This window comes from Triturus cristatus, chromosome 2_1, assembly GCF_964204655.1.
Source record: "Triturus cristatus chromosome 2_1, aTriCri1.1, whole genome shotgun sequence".
Taxonomy (NCBI): domain Eukaryota; kingdom Metazoa; phylum Chordata; class Amphibia; order Caudata; family Salamandridae; genus Triturus; species Triturus cristatus.
The window spans coordinates 348354563-348375430 of NC_140581.1; the positions used below are offsets into that span (position 1 = coordinate 348354563).

At 42.3% G+C, this 20868-nt stretch overlaps 1 protein-coding gene across 1 annotated transcript in view; it reads left to right on the plus strand.

Annotated features, from left to right (window-relative positions):
- The window catches only part of LOC146864180 (sodium channel protein type 4 subunit alpha B-like), a 1025953-nt gene that overhangs the window by 370485 nt on the left and 634600 nt on the right, over positions 1–20868 (plus strand). The window contains exon 5 of the mRNA XM_085638948.1: positions 4638–4761. Within this exon, the coding sequence (XP_085495074.1) occupies positions 4638–4761 (124 nt within the window). The remainder of the gene's footprint in view (positions 1–4637; positions 4762–20868) is intronic.

Here is a 20868-nt window from a genome sequence, read left to right on the forward strand (position 1 = left end):
GGGTACATAAATCAAGTCAGAAAAACACACCATCGACAGAGGTGGAGAAGGACATTAGGCCCCTCCTTACAGTACGTAACGTTAGACAAATTGTAGCTCCGGGAGAGAATAACACCAACTTGAGCAGCCGGACCAGATAACCTTCCAGCAGTGATTATAAAACCAGACCAGACTGGTGAGCAGAATTCTTTCCCAAAATGTTTAATGGCATCCTTGATTCATGGCATATGCCTGAAAACTGGAGAGGAGCAATTATCAGACACATCCATAAATGGGAAGATATAAAGATACCCAAAAACTATAGGTTATTATTTTATTGAATGTGGGAGAAAAGGTCTTTGTGAAAACAATTTTGGAATGACTTAAGGAATGGGCCGAAGTAAACCAGATTGTGGCTCCTGAACAGGGGGGCTTTAGGGAAAGCCATTCCACAATTGACTATTGTTTCTATCTCTTGTCTATCGCACAAAAGTCGGTGGACCAGGGCGGTAATTTGCTCTGTTGCTTTGTCGACTTTCGGGCAGCCTTCGACCTAGTAGACCGAGACCGGTTATGGGGGACGTTAATTAGTTTGGACATCCCTAAGTGGTTTCTGGCCATAATACAAGGGCTACATAGCCACAGTTAGGCTCAGGTCATCCTGGATACAGAGGGGACCCTGTAACAGAAGATATCAATTGGAAATGGGCTAATGCAGGGGTGCGTCTTGGCACCTTTGCTTTTCTCCTTGTTCACAGCAGACCTGCCAACTATTCTGAGCATGGCACGGGATGCCAGCCCTAAAATAGATGGGAAACATATTGTCTGCTTACTTTATGCAGACGACCTGGTAATCCTAGACCAAACGGAGATAGATCTTCATAAGAAGCTGAAGGTGTTCAGTGGATATTGTAACCATAAAAAAGTAGGTCTTGAGCTTTAGCAAAAAGAGGAGATAATTTAGCTGGTTCCTGGGTTCGTCAAAGCTGGAAATAGTAAATAAGTATAAATACCTAGGAATGTGGTTTGAGAAATCTCTAAAATGGAATACCCATCTGGACACACTGAGAATCAGTCCCCTAAACTAACTTAGTGGCCTGAAAAAATGTAACAAAAATTACTGAGAAGTATCAGATAGACCTGTTTTAAAAGCTTATACGGCTATGGCGCTGAAGTGTCATATGTAAGAAGGGGTGGTATAATGAAGAGGGGAAATGTGTAAAAAGCTTATTGTCGCTACCCAGGTCCTCCATGATCCAGGTAATAAGAACAATAACCGGAATGCAATCGTGGGGGGTAATAGCACGTATATCATTGTTAAGATTCTGGTAATGCCTGGGGTGCAGGCAGGAGCAAAAATATCACAATTGTGCAAAAGTTAGATACTCCAAAGTAAACTGAAGTGGGCAAAGGGGGTCAGGGAAATGGGGGGCAGGGAATTGAGAGTTAAGTTATGCCCACTAAATTTACACATTGATATAGGCAATAAGGAACTTAGGACATTAAGAAAGGAATTATCATGAGACCATGAGCCACAGTTTTTGGAAGGGAAAAGATCCTTGCGTTTTACGACTAATGCATGGCAGAACAGAACGACCAACAGTTTCTGTATATAGATGTACTTCCCAACTGTTGGCTTAGAAATGAACTACTAAGGGTACAAATCAGAATTAACCCGTGCCCTGCTAATGATGGGATTAAAGGGGCTATGATGGACACCGAAGGGAAGTGTACCTGCAACCTAGGCACACAATGCAATATTTTGCACATCTGTTTAGACTGTTTAGAATTCCTGGTTGCACGAAAATTATTTTTACGCCCAATCTCAATATAGCATGTGCTATCGGGAGGTTTATGCTTTGAGCTAAAAAAGTTTTTAGGAGGGTATAGAGTTGGAGCTTTTTAAGCATTATATTTTATGATGAAATGTGCTGAGTTCAGAAAAACTGAAATGGTAAGGAATTTTGTATTTCACAAAATGTTTTGCCTATTTTAATCAGTCTATACCATGAGATGGTTTTTATGGAAAATTGATATGTTTTTAAGAACCAATGGTCTAAATAAACATTGTTTTTGACTGACTGACAACGTACATCGATATTGCATTTTTTGGTACTGCCACTGCTATGCGTGCATCGTGCTATCGTATTTATCAATCTCAACAAAGCATGCCACAGAATAGCTGTGGCTAAGGCAACTTTGAGTGAGATTTCTTAAGCCAGTGCCTTCTTATGTGTTTTAATGCTTTGCCTTCGTATCAATGGACTGTCCGTGAAGGCAGTGACATTTAAATAATACAGAGAAGAGCCATTCACAGTCATGTGACCCAGGATACTGGCAGAAAGGCACAGTTCTTTGGGACAAGAGAATACCAGCTATCTAAAAGAGTCATTTTCAAAAGTGTAACTTAAAATCCAACTACATCCTTAAATAGGATTTTGAATTACAATTAGAGTGTGAACAGCATAGCTTTATCTGCTTCCAATGTTAAGTGAGCACGTATTTATAATGTCACCTCATGTTAGCATATTGGAGAGATAGGCCTTACAGCAGTGAAAAAATGACTTTCGGAGTTTTTAACTGCCAACACAAATAAAAACAGTAAACACAAGTCCTACTCTCTAAATGCCATGCACTCTCTATATGGCCTAACTTAAAGATGACTTTTCAGTATTAAAAACGTTGGGTTAGGCCTGGCAAAAGCTTTATTTTGCCAGGTTGAAATGACAGTTTAAAACAGCACACAGGCTGCAGTAGCAGGCCTGAGAAATTGTTTACAGTGAACATTTATTGAGAGGCGCTATGAGTGCTGCTACACACTATTAGCTTTTAGGTTACAAGCCCTGGAAACATTTAGTACCTTTACTAGGGTATTACATGGAAGTGAAAGATTTCGATCAAGTATATGCCAGTTGTACCATGTTTTAGGGAGAGAGCATGGCACTTAACCACAGGTTAGTAGGGAAAAAGTGCAGCGTGTCCTAATGCCAACAGCAAATAGCTTCAGCTACAGAAGACATCTGGTGATGACCTTGCAAAATGTGCAAGTCAACACTGGTTTATTGCTTTACTGCTGACTGCTTGGATGCCTAAGCCTGTCAAAAAATAAAAACAGAGTACTATTCACTAACCACCTTTGCACATTCATTTGTTTTACTTTGCTGTCATAGTAACATTTCGTTGGATTTACAGCATTATTTGGTCTCAAAGTAAATATGCATGGGCAAGATTTCTGTAAAATTCTGACAAAATACTGACCCTTCCTGAGATGTATTGACTATGCAATAGTTTGCTACCTATACCTTTCAAGGTTAGCAGTTTCAATGCAAACTTTATCTTTTGTCTCAATTATATAATCTTGCTCTTTGAAGGTACAGCCCATCTCAGTAAATGCAATCTGTTTTAGAAAAGGGGTCCATTATTGTTGTTGTTGTTATTATTATTATTATTATTATTATTATTATTAGTAGTAGTAGTATTATTACTAGTATTATTATTATTATTGCAATAATCATAATAACTATCATGATAATAACTGTAATAATAATCACAGTGTGTTTAGTTGTAGTAGTAGTATTAGTAGGAAGTGTGGTGGTAAGAGTAGTTTCAAAAGCACCTACATGCAAATGTATTTGTAAACCAATATTTTTCTCCTCTAGGACTGGATGTTTGATATATCTTAATCTGAGCTGTAAGCTATAAGTGCAAACAATTCCCAGCATCAAATATAAAATACTCATTTACAAGCAAATAAATGTGCTTTATTATTAATAACAAATGTTTGTATTTCTCAGACTAGTGTGCTTGATGTAATGCTCTCAGCGGGACAGGTATACCCAGACGTGGGTCCATCACACACTGTGCCACTAGAACCAAGCTATACCCAACAGATGAGCCCTAATAAGGGTGAACCCAGTACTTGGTTGCTTGTGTTGCAGCTCAGGGAGGATCTGGTCTGGCTGTTTGGGGAGGATCTGACCTGTCAGTTCAGGCTAAACCTTTTTTTAAGGGAGTAGGCTGGGTCCAAACTTACATGACATGGCGGACAAAAGAACGATGGGTATGAATTCTGTCCTGAAGGATTGCCAGTGGGTAGACTTATTACAAGCATACCTCCCATCACCTTTTGAGTGTTTGTTGGAACCACTATCAGCTGTTGGTCTACACAGAGCCTTGGCTGACAGGAAGGCAGCAGACAGCATTGCACACATCCTCCAGTTCTGTTGGACCTGAGAGAGGTGGAATAGGTGGCTGATAATCCATCAACACCTCCCCAATTTGCACTTGTCTCTGGTGTCCCAAGGAAGGCTGCGACGCACCATTCCTAAGAGAATCGTCTTTGGGGACAGATATTCAATACTGTGACATCACAGCAGTGCAAATATAAAACTCGTTTGAATCATATTTTTTAATCATATTTGTGCGGTAAGAGCAGTAAACATCTTCGATTCAAAACCAGTGTTCACATTAACGGCTTTGTGAGCATGCTATGCACAAAATAAAGAATACATTCTTGGAACACCAACTGCTGCTCTTTGTGCTCTATTTCGGAAAATGTACTTTAATTTTAAAAAAGAATGTTTTAATTGCATGTCTGCTAAGGTTAGTTCCATTTACTATGCACAATATCATATATCAGCCATTCTTTACTTTTTTAGCAAAAAAGTAATAACGCCATGACACCCAGAGAGAAATTCAGAAAGCATGGAAGAAATTTAAGCCAAGGATATTTGAGGGAGTCGCCACTCTCATGGGTCGTGGATAGTGCTGCATCTACGAAGGGTAAGTGGAAGTGACTTCAAAAAGGGTGTGTGATCACCCACCCTCTATCCTCTCATATAGAAAAACATGTACTGCCTTGCATATTTAGCTACTTTGAATGATCTTATTTGCAATTGTGAGCATTCTTATATTGTATCAAATTCATCAGACATGTATTACTTTAAGTAAGATTATACGAAGATGTTTGCTTAAAATATGATTGCAAAATATAACCTTTCTACCCGTCAATGCCTCCTCTGCATGCTTCAATTTGACATGGAATTACACCAAGGACTTATTTGCGAAAGTTAAAGCACACAATGGAAAGTGCACCCGTTTCTGTATACAAGTTATTCCTTGTAAAATTGTGAAAAGTGAATAGGAAATGCAAAATGTATCCAATACTCATTAGCTCTTTCTTTGAGGCTATCTAATACTTCCAGAAATTATGCACCAACCATAAACAATGCTTGAAGATTGTTCTGCATTTATAAATAGCGAGTACACCTGTACTTTAATATTGCACAACTCTTAAGGATATATAAAGCAAGAAATTATTCTTACTCCACTTCCATGAGACAAGAATTAACATAGCTGGGCATCTTGGCCAGCTGTTATGTATCTACATATGTTATTTTTCTGTAAATGGCCACGCTTGGTGCTATGCATTGTAATGCCATATTGTTTGTTGATCATTTATATACATTACGCAGAAAGTTTGCCTTCATACTTTTTATTGCTGTACCTTGCCCAAGGAAGTTCAATGTTAAGATTCGAGTGCACTGCTGTGTAGTGTTTGATAACACATATTGGGCCTGATTCACAAAGGTAAACTTAAACTTTTGTGAAAGTTTACTTTTTTTCAGCATGGAAGCAGGAGGAGGTTATCAAGTTCACCTGGCTGGATATTGATATTTAGTTGTCAATCCCATTCCCTGGTTTCCGGGCTTGGCTGGATGGGTGTTTGTTGTTCAGTTGGGTGTTGGCCAGTTCATATGCCCACCAGAGCAAGGACCATAGTGTAGTTCTTGTTCCAAAGAGTACCACCTCTGGATGATGTTAGTGAGTAGGTCATAGAGACATTAAAGAGTGTGAGGCAGTGAGTTGATCCCGTAGGAATGTTGCAGATCAAATTGGAAGGTTCTGATATGTAGGAGGTTAGGCTGGCCTTCTGCGTGCAGCCTGTGTGGAAGGAAATGGTCTATTGAAGAGCTGTGCAGCAGATCCCTGTCTTGTGGAGACACTGGATGAGGATCTTTAGGGTGAACGTTTTTAAAGCCATGTAGAGATCAAGGAGGCTGACTGTCATGGTATTGCCTTGGTCCATGATGAGTTAGATGTTGTCTGTGGTAGCGATGAGAGCAGTCTAGATGCTGTCCTTAGGTCTGAATCTGAAACTGATGAGTGCACCTTCACTAGTGCTATTGCTACCAGGAAGTGAATATTGAACCCTAGCTATGCGTCGTATCCAAATAAATGCCTTTGGATTATCAATGAACACTCCACATACACTTTCGCTTGGATTAACTGCCAGAGTTTACCCGGCACTAATGCGTCATAGGCAAGATACCTCTAAATTGGTTTAGACCTGCAGGGTAGAACATTATACTGTAGAATCCCATCTATAAATTTTGATGAAACTATTGATATCATTCTGTTTGGCTCTTGCTTCAGAAGGAGTGAGAAGCACAAAGTAAAAAATGGATAATTCATACCCTGCTAACAACTCCACTTATCCTTCAGCACATAGTGGTAAACGTTGTATCTCACTCCTAAAATCAGTATGAAATGATGTTGACTATATTATCTGTCAGGGTGAAGATGGTGATTCTTCTGCCAGTGGTGCTGTAGACTTTTGTAACTGGTTAGTGGCAGTCTGGTTTTCAGATAATGTCTGCTTGCTGTGAGAGAAGGAATGAGGGCTTCTGTCATATGCACTTAGTGAAGTACCACCTGAATATCCATTCCATGCATTTATTTGGCTCATTAGGTAATTTGTGGCAGACTCGCTGCCAAAACATGGATTATTATGAATTGGGGTGAATGGAAGTGCACCACAAGGAATAGGACCACAAACCTGCTAAGGTAAAACACAGTATCAGTAAGTTGAACCTGGGCTCAATCCCCTGGTAGCTATGACACAGACAAGGCAGGCTTCATTTAGGAAAATATGTAAAGTATTTTGCAGTAATAAAGCAATTAAAAAGTCAAATACTCAATACACAACACACTGAAAATCCTCCAACTGATTCATTAAAATAGAGGAACATGAAATGAGTACAATGACACCAAAAGTGTAAAAATGCAGTTAGACTGACTGTAATTGAGCCGCAAGTAGGATACACCAAGCGGGTTTGTCAAGGTCAAACGTTCTACCTTCTGACATAGTGTCAGAATTATATGTTGGCGGAAGGGGAGCTTCATCATGATGGTGATGGAGTTCCCTTCCTGTCAACATAGTTGTCCACCTGCGCAATCTATATCTATATAATGTGTGCTACTGGGCTATGTCCTGCAGCCCAGTAGAACTGAGTAAAATGCATGGACAGGTATCACTCTGACAGCAGTTCCTGCGATTGCTTTTATAAAGGACCACCTGCTGGATGGTTATTTATAAATCAGGTGTGCAGTCTCCCCATCATGAGGATGGGGTAATTTATTCAATCCCCTTGGTGGAACAGCAGGCCCTTAGTCTCTGAAATGTGAGTTAAAAAGATTGCAGACTATATTCCCCGAAGTACTCTCAATGCCAGATAGACATTGCTTGAGGTCCTACCATAGCAGTTGGTTTTGGTGGGAAAACTCAGAGCTGGAAAACTTGAATTTCATGGCTTCAAAATCCTTGCATCATGCAGATTCATTTTGCCTCCTTTATTAAGATTTCTTTCTTTGGACGTAGTCGTTTTATGTAGCTTAAGATCCTCCAGCAAGGCAAACCTGAAGTTGAGTCTGATACAGTACCTTCGCAATCAATCACCTTTGCTGCCAGGTCCCAGTGATGGTCTCGAGGTCTAAAAATATTCCAAGTTCCAGCTTTTCATAGTTTCAGTAGCAGCTTCCCTGGGTCACTTCTAAGGTTCCAATGGCCTCGGAGGAAGCACTAAGGGGCCAGGATTTGACTCAGCAGAGTTCACCATCGGAGTCCTGTTCAGGTCCAGGTGCTACTGGTAAGCCTGACAATTCAGGAAAAAGTTCCCTTGTGCCTTGTTTGTCCCTGTAGCCACACAGTAGGTCAGCCACCTAAACCTTGTCCAGTTCGTAGTCCTATGTGTGCAGGAGCCAGTCCATCCATTCGGGTCTCCACAATGGTCTCAAACAGGAGAGCTAGTCTTCTTCTGTTCCACCGCAGGTCCAAAAAGTGTTCTGATGAGGTGTGGGTGATGTGCCACTGTGTAGGATTTTCTAGCTAGTGGGTAGGAGTGACTCTTTGACACTATCCAACTAGTAAGAAAAATGTTCTTAAGAGTAAATCCTCCCACTTTTGCAGCACATCCTGTTTGCCTTACTGCAAACTGTATCACAGTCTACTATTCTGAGGCAAATCCAATATGGCAGAATCTTTCTCCCCCTGGAGGGAGCTTGTGTGCCAGGAGTGTGTTTATGGAAATGAGCAGTCCCATCCTTCTCAGTTACCCCATATTGGTTTTGGGACCACCTACCCCACACTGGGCAGGTTCCTAAGTGGCTACAGAGAGCCCAAGGAATAAAATGTTTTTCTTCCTCAGGTCTCCCTTTACACATAACTATGAATGGGCAGGCCTCACTGTGGTCACTCTCAAGTTAATACATTTACTGAACCCTCCCCAGCTCCCCTTCCAGACCTGATATGTGCCACACACCTCTCACTTAGGTTTTATTGGCAACAAGCCTACCTAGGCCATAGTTTCTGCTCTGGGAGAAGTTTCACACCTCATTAAAGGGAGGTAGTGGCAGGAGATGTACTATTTATTCGCAAGACCATCCCAGACAACCAATTTGGACTTCCATAGCTAAAGATCAATTGATATTGATATTGATATTTTTAAGCTTGAGGAAATCATAGGCAGTAAGACCTATAAACAAACAGTATAAGAGAAAATGCCAACATATAGGGAGGTATATAACTTGGACTACTAAAGTCCAAAATAGTAGAAATTAAATTGTTCAGATTAGGGATGCCAAAACGGGTATGATTGAAGACACTAAGGAGAAGATCGGCAAGATATTTCTCAATCATTTAAAAAAATATTTATGAAGATGCGCAGGATATTGATTTAGAATTGCTCTCACGATACTTTAAAGCTCTGCAGATACCTCGTATTTTGGATAGTCAGAGGGATTCTCTTATTAAACGAATAACCCAAGAGGAAATTAGAGATGCACTTAAACATGTGGCCAATGCTAAAGCAGTGAGTAATGATGGAATACCTGTAGAAGTCTATAAAACCTTTTAGAAAGTGCTTCTACCTTTAATGACTGCATTTTTCAATCAAATACTTGATGCGTTGGATATATCAAATAAATTCAAGGAAGCTGCTGTGGTATGTTTTTTAAAGAAAGATAAGGTTCTCCAGTATTGGGGTGTCTTTCATAGATTCACATGCTTGAATATTCCCCGTCGTCGGAGTGGGAGTCCCACGGTAAATAATATAGCAATATATACAGCCATAATATATATATATATATACATATACATAAGTAATCATATAAAAACAGAGATATAAGTAAGTGATAACATCAAGAATGTCCCTATATGAAATCTCCATAGAGATACATGGAAAGAGAAAAAAGACATTCGTAGTCTATCTCTGTCATTATGTTAGTCCAAACTACGGCCAATCAGGCGCCAGCTCCTCTCTAGAACCTTCTCCTCAGAGCTCCTCACCTCAGATTTTCTACCGCACGTCGTGTGACAGGGAGTCTCCCTGAGCTCTGCTCAGTTTTTGTCAGTCAGAATGTCTTCAAGTAAGAAATCTTTGTTTAGACCATGTTCTTCGTGTGGAAAGCTGCATTTATTTTCGGAGGACCCACACAGTAAGTGTATTTACTGTTTGTACCCAGATCATGAAGTGGCAAAATGTAAATTTTGTAGAACTTTTTCTACAAAGACTTTAAAGGACAGAGAAGGCCGTCTCTTAATATGGCTACAGAGACTGAAGGATAAAAATGACCCAGTGTCTGATATGGAAAGTCTTCTTTCTGGCCGTTCTCAGTCAGCCTCTAAGCGCAGTAGTGTGCAGGAGTTACCATCTCCTTTCCTCAAGAAAAAGAAACTGTCTTTGACTCTGACAGCTGCCACTTCTGCGGTCTCACCTACTGTTTTGTCGCCTTCGGGACATAGTTCTCAGGCTGTAGAGGCGTCTATTTCCCAGTCCTCAGGAAAAAGACTGTCCGCCTCGTCGACGATGCTGCCGACGACGAGATCTGCTGTATCTGGCTCGCCGACGGTGACTCTGACGACGACATCGGCTGCTTCGTCGTCGACGAGTGTTCTGTCGACGTTATCCTCGTCGACGGTGACCATCAGTACTTCAAGGGCGGTGACTTCTATTTTGCCCATTACATCGTCGTCGACGAAGAAGGTAAAGGTACCGTCGACGCAACCCGTGTCGTCGACGAAGACGTCGTCGATCTCGTCGGCGTCCACTTCGTCGACGAAGAAAAAGAAGATCCCGTCGACGGGATCGTCGACGGTGGCTTTGACGACGGTGGCTTCGTCGACTAAAGCCTCATCGGCGACGGCTCCGTCGACGGCGGCTCCGTCGTCGTCGATTTCGTTGGCACAGATTCCGCCGACGATTATTCCGTCGACCAGCGGTCCATTATCAACAGCTCCGTCGCTGAAGACGTCCACAGTGCATACCATGCAGCAGTCGACGGCAGGTTCTTTCATAAAGATAAAGGTGAACAGGATATCGTCTGCCCAAAGGTCAAGGAGGGAACAGCTACCTCATACAACTTCAGCGTCGCTTTCATCATTCACTGGGGTTCCTTTGACACCATTACCAACTGGTGCTAGCCTCGATAGGCAGGAAGAGATTATTCCTGTAGGGGATGCGCAGCCTCCCTCCCCTTTATTTGCTACGGATTCTGATCAGGAGTCCGAGGGTTTACCGGAGTCCTTTGGAACGGCGCAAAGCCCATCCGGCTTGATAATTAAATGCCAGGATGACAGCAGTGAGGGTGAAGACCCAGTTTACATACAGCAGGTGCCTGCGAAACATGCAACGGCGACTCTTCCATTGTCACTCATAACTAATCTCCAACGCATGTTGGACGACTACAATCAACGCTTTCCTCTATCTCCACAGCGTTCTGAGGTCCCGTTAACTCCTGTGGTTCCAACAACTATACCACCGATACCAAATGTAAATCCTTTACCTCTGCTACCGTCTGCACCACCAAGGCAGGTCCCAGAGAGATTGTTGCCTCACTATGAGCCTCCGCAGGAAGTCCCTCAAGAAACAGAAGAGGGTGAAATCCCAGATGATAGTGGGGATGTGGATAATGATGACGATGATATGGCGGAGTGGGACAATTACCAAGCACTAATTCCATCCCCCTCTCAGATAGTAACAGGGGATTCACCTCCAGTGGACATAGCGAACTTTCACCAACTAATGGAGAGGGCGGCGCAACATTTTAAACTGACAACGGAGCGCAGAGAGGAAGATTGTTTCCTGTATGATTTTAAGAGTCAACCTTTTAAACAGACTCATGCTATTCCTATTGTGGAATTTATTTGGGAAGAAGGCAAGAAGTTGATGCAAACACCGAATACCTTGCCGGCCCAGGTGCCTCGATTAGAGAATAAATATAAGGCACCAATAGGAACCCCAGCATGCCTCACGGGACAGGCTAAACCTGAGTCAGTCGTTACGCAGGCAGCGCAACGTAAGGCAAAAAATCCGGCGTCGACTGTCACCGCACCACCGGATCGTGACGGACGTCGAATGGATGCCATAGGGCGTAAGTTCTCTTCAATGGCCTCTACTGTGGTTAGAGCAGCTAATGCCTTGGCCATTTTGGGTCGCTATGACCGACAAGTGTGGCCTGATATTTCAGATGTGCTGCAAGAGTTGCCGGAGCCATTAAAGGCAGAAGCAATGAAGTTGCTGCAAGAGGGAGAAGCAGCATCGGCGGAGATAATTGATTGTGCAGTAGACATCGCCTGCACGGGGTTCCGTCAGCTTGCCGGAGCGGCTGTTCTGCGCAGGCAAGGATGGTTAAGATCAACATCCTTTCGTCAGGAGGAACAGTCCATGATCCTTAACATGGCTTACGACGGCGAGGCGTTATTTGGAAGTCACGTTGATGAGGCACTCCAATCCATAAAGAAGGATACTGAAACAGCTAGATCCTTAGGAAACCTACAATTTCAAAGGCAAAATTTTCGTGGTGCACGCGGACGCGGCACCTCCTCCAATTTTCGAACGGGTAGTAATCAATACAGACCCTATAATCAAGGATCCAACCGATATTCGAATGGCCAGCAACAGCAATCTTCACAACAGCAGGCCTCCAAGTCGTATAGAGGGAAATCCTCATACAGAGGAAACGCATCTAAAAGACAGTGACTCTTTCCGGACATGCAAGGTTGGAGGTCGAAACTCTCTGTTCTTTTCTCAATGGTCCTCCATCACAAGGGACCGTTGGGTTTTGGACATTGTGAAAAAAGGACACGCCTTAGAATTCACCAAATTCCCTCCTTCCACACCACCCTCCGGACCACCACCTGCTCACATGAAAGAACTTTTGCATCAAGTTCGACTTCTAAAGCAGAAGGGAGCTGTAGAATTGGTGCCAGTATCTCAAAGGGGAAAGGGTTTTTATTCCCGATTCTTTCTGATCACAAAGAAGAACGGAGAGTGGAGGCCCATCCTCGATCTAAGGGCACTAAACAAATACCTAAAGAGCCAATCCTTTCGTATGATGACGCTAGTAGACATCTTGCGTCTACTCTCGCAGGAAGATTTCATGGCAACTATAGATCTCCAGGATGCCTATTTTCATATTCCTATATTACAAAGGCATCGCAAGTTCCTGCGCTTTCGAGTGGGTCAACACGATTACCAATTCAAAGTGTTACCGTTTGGTCTGCGCTCGGCCCCTCGTGTGTTCACGAAGGTGCTAGCTCCAGTAATAGCGTTTCTGCGACTCCAGGGAGTGCAAATTTTTCCATATCTGGACGATTTTCTCCTGAAATCTCAGTCAAGCACTCACCTAAGACAACACATACTTCTATGCCAGAACGTGTTTCGCTCATTAGGTCTGTCCATAAATGCAGCGAAATCCCAACCTCATCCTGCTCAGCAAAGGGATTTTCTGGGAGCAACTCTGGAAACGGTATCAGCAAGAGCGTTTCTTTCCCAAGAGCGTCTGCAAAAGATTCTACAGCTGGTGGCTTTGATCAAGTCAAAAGAGTCAGTTTCTGTGAGATTGTTAAAATCGTTTCTGGGGATGGCGTCATCCTCCATTGCCTTAGTTCCCCATTGCAGGCTGAGAACACGTCCTATTCAGGAAGCACTGGATGTTCAGTGGCGTCAAGTAACGGGTTCTTTCCACGACATGGTACGTGTCACAGATCAAATGAGGTCAGCACTCGCATGGTGGACAAATCCAGCCAACTTGACAGAAGGCACGTCTTTTCTGTTGGTGCCGCCGGACTGGACAATCACGACAGACGCCTCATTAGAGGGATGGGGTGCACATTTGGAGGATCTCTCGGTAAAAGGGAGATGGTCAGCACACCAAAGAACTTGGCACATCAACAGGTTGGAGTTGATGGCAATTTATCTCGCTCTAAAGTCCTTTCTGCCCTTGATCCAAGGAGAGTCAGTGCTAATACGGACAGACAACACAACCTGTATGCACTATGTCAACAAACAGGGTGGAACAAAATCCCCAAGTCTGTCCAGGTTAGCTCAAAGAATTTGGGACTGGTCTCTCAGTCATCAAATCATGATTACAGCAGTACACCTGCCAGGAGTATCCAATGTCCTAGCGGATTCCCTGAGCAGGTCCTCCTCGTCGACCCACGAGTGGGAATTACACCAACCCACTCTAGAGAGGATATTCCAACTATGGGGTCGTCCGCAACTGGATCTCTTTGCTACGCCGCAGAACCGGAAATGCCGGAATTATGCAAGCTGGCATCCCCGCAAGGAGTCGCTGGGGAATGCCCTTTTGATAAACTGGTGCAATCTATTTGCGTACTCCTTTCCTCCAATTCCTCCAATTCCCCTCATACCTCGGGTCCTTTGGAAGATGAAGAGACAGCCTTGCCACCTGATTCTAATAGCCCCACGCTGGCCCCGACAAGCGTGGTTCTCAGAACTGCTCCTGATGTCCCAATGTCAACCAATCCTCCTGCAACATCGGACAGATCTGCTCACAATGAGCGAAGGGAGAATTTGCCATCCGAATCCCTCCTCACTGAGCTTATCGGCCTGGAACCTGAACACCATGAGTTCGCCCATCTAGACATCCCGCAGGATTGTAGGGATATTTTGGCCCAAGCAAGAGCACCCTCTACAATCAGGACGTACAAGTTCAAATGGAAAAGATTCTGCCACTGGTGCGCTTCTAACGGAGTCCACCCGATACACTCCACGGCGCATCAATTACTACCTTTCTTCTTGCACCTAGCTAATTCTGGACTGTCTTATGCAACCCTACGGGTTTTCCTAGCAGCAATTTCCCGTTTCCGGCAGGATGGATCAAATTCCCTTTGTTCCTCAAGAATAATCCGTCAATTTTTTAAAGGTTTGTTTCGGAAATTCCCGCCAATTCGGCGCCCTCCTCCGTTGTGGCATCTTAACGTTGTGTTGGCGCAATTGATGAGACCTCCGTTCGAGCCCATTCACAAGGCCGACTTAAAATATCTAACTTGGAAGGTCGCACTACTTCTGGCATTAACGTCTTCACGTCGTGTCAGTGACATTCATGCTTTTACCGTCAAACCTCCGTTCCTGCAGTTCAAACCGGATGCTGTAGTGTTACGCACCAATCCATCATTCCTACCCAAGGTGCCTACTGATTTTCATATTAATGAACCAGTAATATTAAAGACCTTCTTTGCCAATCCTCAGACACCTGCAGAGCAAAGATTGCACTCTTTGGACGTGAAGCGATGCCTAAAATTCTACATCAGTAGGACAAGTTCGTTTCGAAAATCCGATCAACTTTTTATAGCATATGGACGTTGTCATAAGGGACGTCAGGTTACTAAGCCGACGATTGCACGCTGGATTTCGGCAGCTATTGTTTTCTGCCACCAAAAGGCAAACAAACCCCTACAGTCTTCAGTGAGAGCGCACTCCACTAGGGCAATATCATCATCTACTGCCTTATTTGCTGGAGGACCTTTGCAACACATCTGCAGAGCAGCTACGTGGTCGACCAGACACACGTTTACTAAGCACTACTGCTTGGCAACATTAAGCGAAGAGGACGCTGCAGTAGGACAAGCAGTGCTACGCAATCTTTTTAAATAAGGTGAGCCTCTTCCTCCCGCCTCCATATTGTTTCCATTTATAATTGACATATGATGCATTTATACTATTACAGTTATTCAGTACTGTCATATGCATAAGAAGATTGATTGTCATTACAATTTCGAAGCTGTGTGATCATAGAAACAATGATGATTGTTACTGCTAGCTATTCTATATTCAAGCATGTGAATCTATGAAAGACACCCCAATACTGGAGAAGAACAATTGTTACTTACCTGTAAACAGGTGGTTCTCCAGTATTGGTGTCTTTCATAGATTCACATGCGACCCTCCCTCCTCCCTTCAGAGGCTCTCTTCTCCTCATACACTCTAAAGGTCACTTTGGTGCTACGAAAATCTGAGGTGAGGAGCTCTGAGGAGAAGGTTCTAGAGAGGAGCTGGTGCCTGATTGGCCGTAGTTTGGACTAACATAATGACAGAGATAGACTACGAATGTCTTTTTTCTCTTTCCATGTATCTCTATGGAGATTTCATATAGGGACATTCTTGATGTTATCACTTACTTATATCTCTGTTTTTATATGATTACTTATGTATATGTATATATATATATATATTATGGCTGTATATATTGCTATATTATTTACCGTGGGACTCCCACTCCGACGACGGGGAATATTCAAGCATGTGAATCTATGAAAGACACCAATACTGGAGAACCACCTGTTTACAGGTAAGTAACAATTGTTCTTCCAAGGCATCCTAATGCATAGATTAAACTACTTATGAAAATTGGCCCCTTGTGCACAACAGATGGTCCATAAAGATCAAACAGGTTTTTTACCATATAGATTATTTTTTAATGCGGTCTAGTGATTACCTGCCGGTCAGCAACTTTAAGGCGGCTATTTTGATGCTCGATGCAGAAAAGGTGTTTGACATTGTTGACTGGCAGGCCTTGTTTTTTATTTTTTTTAAATTGGGTTTCCCTCACAGTTGGTAAAAATGCTACGAGAGCTCTATGCAGGATCATAGACTAAAAATGTGTTAAATAGAGAAGAGGCAGGGGTAGTAAGGATTAGATGTAGGACCAGGGATGGATGCCCGTTGTCCCCCTCCTGTTTTTGCTATTTATAGAACGCCTGGTAATACAATTTTGTAACAATTTCAAGATCTCCTTTGAGTGAGATGGCGAAGATCAAATTGAGCAGATAATATCATTTTATATTTGCAATCAGATCCGACAAACATCCAAAATGCATTTGAAAAAATACAAGCTTTTACGTGTTTTGTGTGTTTTCCGCGAAGTCCCGGAGAGGGGCTTTGTGGCACAGTGGTGCCCGAGTCAGTTTCTTACAGCTGCCCCACCGGCTAGAGGGCAGAGGCAATGGGGGCATTTCTCTGTGAAGTCCATTGGCATTGTTGGTGCCGATCGGGACACATTGTCAGTGCTCATATTTGCCACAGCTGCCCAGCCTGGCAGTGGACAGCTGCAAAGTGTGGCCACAGTTGTTTGGCAGAGCCCCATTGGGGGCCCAGAGGGCACAGAAGTGCCAGTGCCTCTTTTGTTTTTCAGTTGCGCTGCCGTAGCGGGCAACTGCAATGAGGGGCCATTTCTTCTAGGTGAGAAAGGGGTGTGTGCACCCCATGCCCCAGCACATTTGCACACTTTGTGTTTGCTGCTGAGGCAGCCATGGGGCCCCTTTGGAGAGGTCCCCCTTAGCACCCTGACATTTCTGTACAAAGGGCCTTTGAGCCCCAATGTATGGCCAGTTGGCCTGGGGTCAGTTAGGTGATGGTGAACGGGGCGCAAGGCCCTAATGTGATGCCCCTTACACAATGTGTCTATGCTAATGATTTATGCACCCTGTGTTGATGCCTAGTATTATGCAATGTGATTTATGCATAATGTGTTTATGCTGGTGAAACCTAATGTGTAATCTGTTTATGCTTATGAGGTTATTGCATAATGCGTTTATACTGGTGAGGCCTAATGCGCAATATGTTTATGCTAATGAGGTTTGGGTCTAATGTGGATATGCCTAGTGTCATGCTATGATATTTTAGGATGGTGTCCAATGCTAATGTGATAATGCTTAGGTCATTATTGTACCAGTATTACTGGTTGTGTCTTATATTTCCTACCTGCATTTTGATGGTTCTGACCGTAGCCCGATTTGCCTGGTCCTGTATATAATCCCCTGTGAATATTGCCAGTGCCAGTTGGCACAGTGTAAATGCGTGATTATGTTTCTAATGTGTTTATGATAATACAAAGGATATTTTTTATATAACCTTGGGTGGATTTCCTTTTGTGGTGTGCCTAATGGGTTGCTGCTGTGTGTGCGTTGCGCAAACGCTTTACACATTGCCTCTGGGATAAGCCTGACTGCTAGTGCTAAGCTACCAAGGGGGTGAGCAGGGGTTATCTTCAGCATGTAACTCCCTTGCCCTGACTAGAGTGGTGGTTTCTGCCTGGCTTTGGCGCAAGCCTTAGCCAACCAGAAATCCCATTTCTAACAGTCACATATTTATTGAAATATCAGATTGTGAATTCTGGGGGTTGCAGTTTTCTCAAGGGATCCTAGGTTCATGGAAGGATCTAGGATTTGAACGATAGGGCAATTTTTATAACCTAACAAATCTGATTACCTGGGATATGCTGGAACAGCAGGTAGGCTGTCAGAGTGCAGGCCTCTGCTTTTGTTTAAATCAAAAATCAAATAAGTAGTTTCCTAAGCGAAAATTATGTGATGGTAAATACTTCGGTACTAATGTTATTATCGCAAATGTAAGAGAAATTACACAGAGAAGGCAGCTGGTACACTCTCCTACGGCAGAAGGGGAGCAGAAAGAAATTGATTGATTTTTGTTAAAACTAGAAACAGGATGCAGCCTTACATCAAATCTAATCAAATCAGCTTTATTTGGTTTAGAAATTACAACCATTAAAGCTTTCTAAAGAGACAGTTATCGCATAAAAAGTCAAATAGTCAGTGCCGTTAGATAACACCTCTACTTAAAAAGAAAATTGTATTAAAAACAATTCATAAGTCAGTTAAAAAATAATAAATTGGTACTATAGTACATAGGATAGATTACATTGAAATATCTCGTGGGAGTCTATACGGATTTATTTATTTATTTATTTCATTTATTTATTTATAAGTCTTGTATAGCGCCTGAATCATCCCCAGAGGGATATCTCTGTGCTACGGACAATATTACCATAAGTCTTAGCTGAGCAATGTTAGAACAGGGCTGTCTTAACTAGATAACTAGATTGATTTACAAATATTAATACATAAACAGTTGTCAGATGTTTACATTATGACGTATGACTATTTACAGCAAAGTGCATCAGTCTATGCTAGGACCTGTATTTTTTTCCATACATTAACATACTAGGTCCTATGGTTTTCTGTACATTAGGGCCTCAAAGTGTGAATTATTTTTTCTTCTGTTGATCACTCTTTGTGCAAAAGCAACTACTGCATTGCATACTTTTTCATTTTCTAGACAACGGATGTAATTAAAAGCGGGTTTGTAAAAATACAATTTCCTGTCAATAATAAAGGTTATAAAACACACCCCAGTGAGGTGGCAGTCACTAGGGCCAAGAACAGCCCATGAGGGGGGCCACGCTGCCCCTTCCCATTTTTTAAAATTCATTTGGTGGTGGTGGTCGGGTTGTAGATCGTTTGCATCCCTTTATATACAAATTTGGATTTTCCTTAATATTTCAAAACCTACTTAACTGATTTAGACCAATTACAAAAAGCTCACTTCATGGACCAACAGCTACCTTTCTGCTAAATGTGGTGTCATTTGTTTCAGCTGTTCAGGTTGTAGTCATGTCTAAAATCTCAAAGAGAATTAGCATGGGGAAAACGTGTTTTTGCACCCTGCCTTTTTCTTGGTCCTCGCTTGACAGATCACCATGAAACTTTCAACATGCCAAAGTTATTGGCAAAACAAAAACACTCTTCCTATGGAAAGTAGGTTATAACTTCCTACTGGTGACTGCCAGTAAGGCTAATTATATCAGCCATTGGGGGCTTATTTGAAAGTATATCCAGGTACATTAACTTTTTCTAGGAAGAATATGTCCACAATCTGTCCTCATATATTCAGGAAACTGCCCTATGGAAGTGACATCTCTTTAGAAAAGCATTTTCTCCCAGGATGGTTAAAGTGCCATACACTATTTCCATGGAGCCAGACCTCTGTCTTTCAACAAACTTGCACTTCTGTCCATGATACATTGGTACCTCCACAACTTCTTCCTGTTTGATAACCAGGTCTACAGTCATATTAGTGGGACATTTATTTGCTGTACCGTGATCAGAGAGTGCCGTCCTCTGGACCGGTTACATTGGCGATTTATTCATCATTTGGATGCGAACTGAGACCTCTGCTCTTCAGAGAGAGGTTAAAAACAACAATCTAAACTTACTATTCACCAGGTCTATCAGCAAACAGAAAGTTCATTTCTTAGATTTAACTGTATTTGTGAAAGAAGGTAGGACCCACACAAGAACATATAGGAAGCCAACTGCTGTAAACAATACACTGCATGTTCAAAGATTTCGACCCAACAAACTAAAAAAAAAGCATCCTCTATGCTGAGAAACTGCACATGCGACCCAATTGCAGTGACAAGCATCTGCTGGTGGCGGCACAAGATGAATTAGCAAACAGATTTTAAGAAAGAGGTTGCCGCCAGGGTGTTGTTAAACAGTTAGACACAAGATTAACGCTAAGAAACCTGAGACTCTATTGTTTGATAAAAAGGTTTACCAGATACAATATGAACACGAGAGAAGGATGATCACAGGTTATTGTGTATAACATCAAAGGGTTAGAAAGATACTAACCAAAATGTGGCATCTAATTAAAAGTGATTAGGTTATTGAACATATTATGCACAACAAACCTCAGATGACCTTGAAGGAGCAAGGACCATGCAACAGGAAGTAGTAGTGAGCAGTCCTGAGATGAAAACATCAGAAGGTTGGTTAACTGGTAACTCAGGTTTCAGGAGAAGTCATAAATGTAAAGGATGTCGCTATGGATTGAACACAATGGAAGTCATGTCATATTTTTTAACACTTCTTTCAAGATATACACAGCTTTTGACTTCAAAAGCGAGTTTGTTGTATATGTATTAAGATGTTTAAAACAAGGTAAGAGAGGAGCTCAATGTTCACAAAAAGGAAATAGAGCACCAAAGGACTATAAAGTAAAAAATGTATTAAGATGTACATACACCATACTATTTGTCTAAAGCGCAATCTTGAAAGTTCGTTAGAGGATTCTTCAGCATGTAAGGGCCATAAAAAACAAGGGTCACAACTATCCCATGACAAGAGACTAGGAAGAGGTGCTAAATAGCAATGTTTAGAACTCAGCTACTTTGTAATTGAGTCAGTTTTGGGGGTGGGAACAGGGAACAGCGATTAAGGAGGCTTGTATCCGTATACATGCTTAACATGAACCGCAAAACACCCATTGGGTTGAACACTGCAAAAGGGCAATATGTGCATTTTTAATTTTATCTCCCCTGCTCTTCTAAATGTCGAGTGATACAAAATGATTTGGTCTTCATTTTAGTTTTTGATTCTGATCAACACTTGACTATGTAGAAACACGTGTGGAAGCATCTGCTGTTCTTTATAAATTTCTGTTTCTG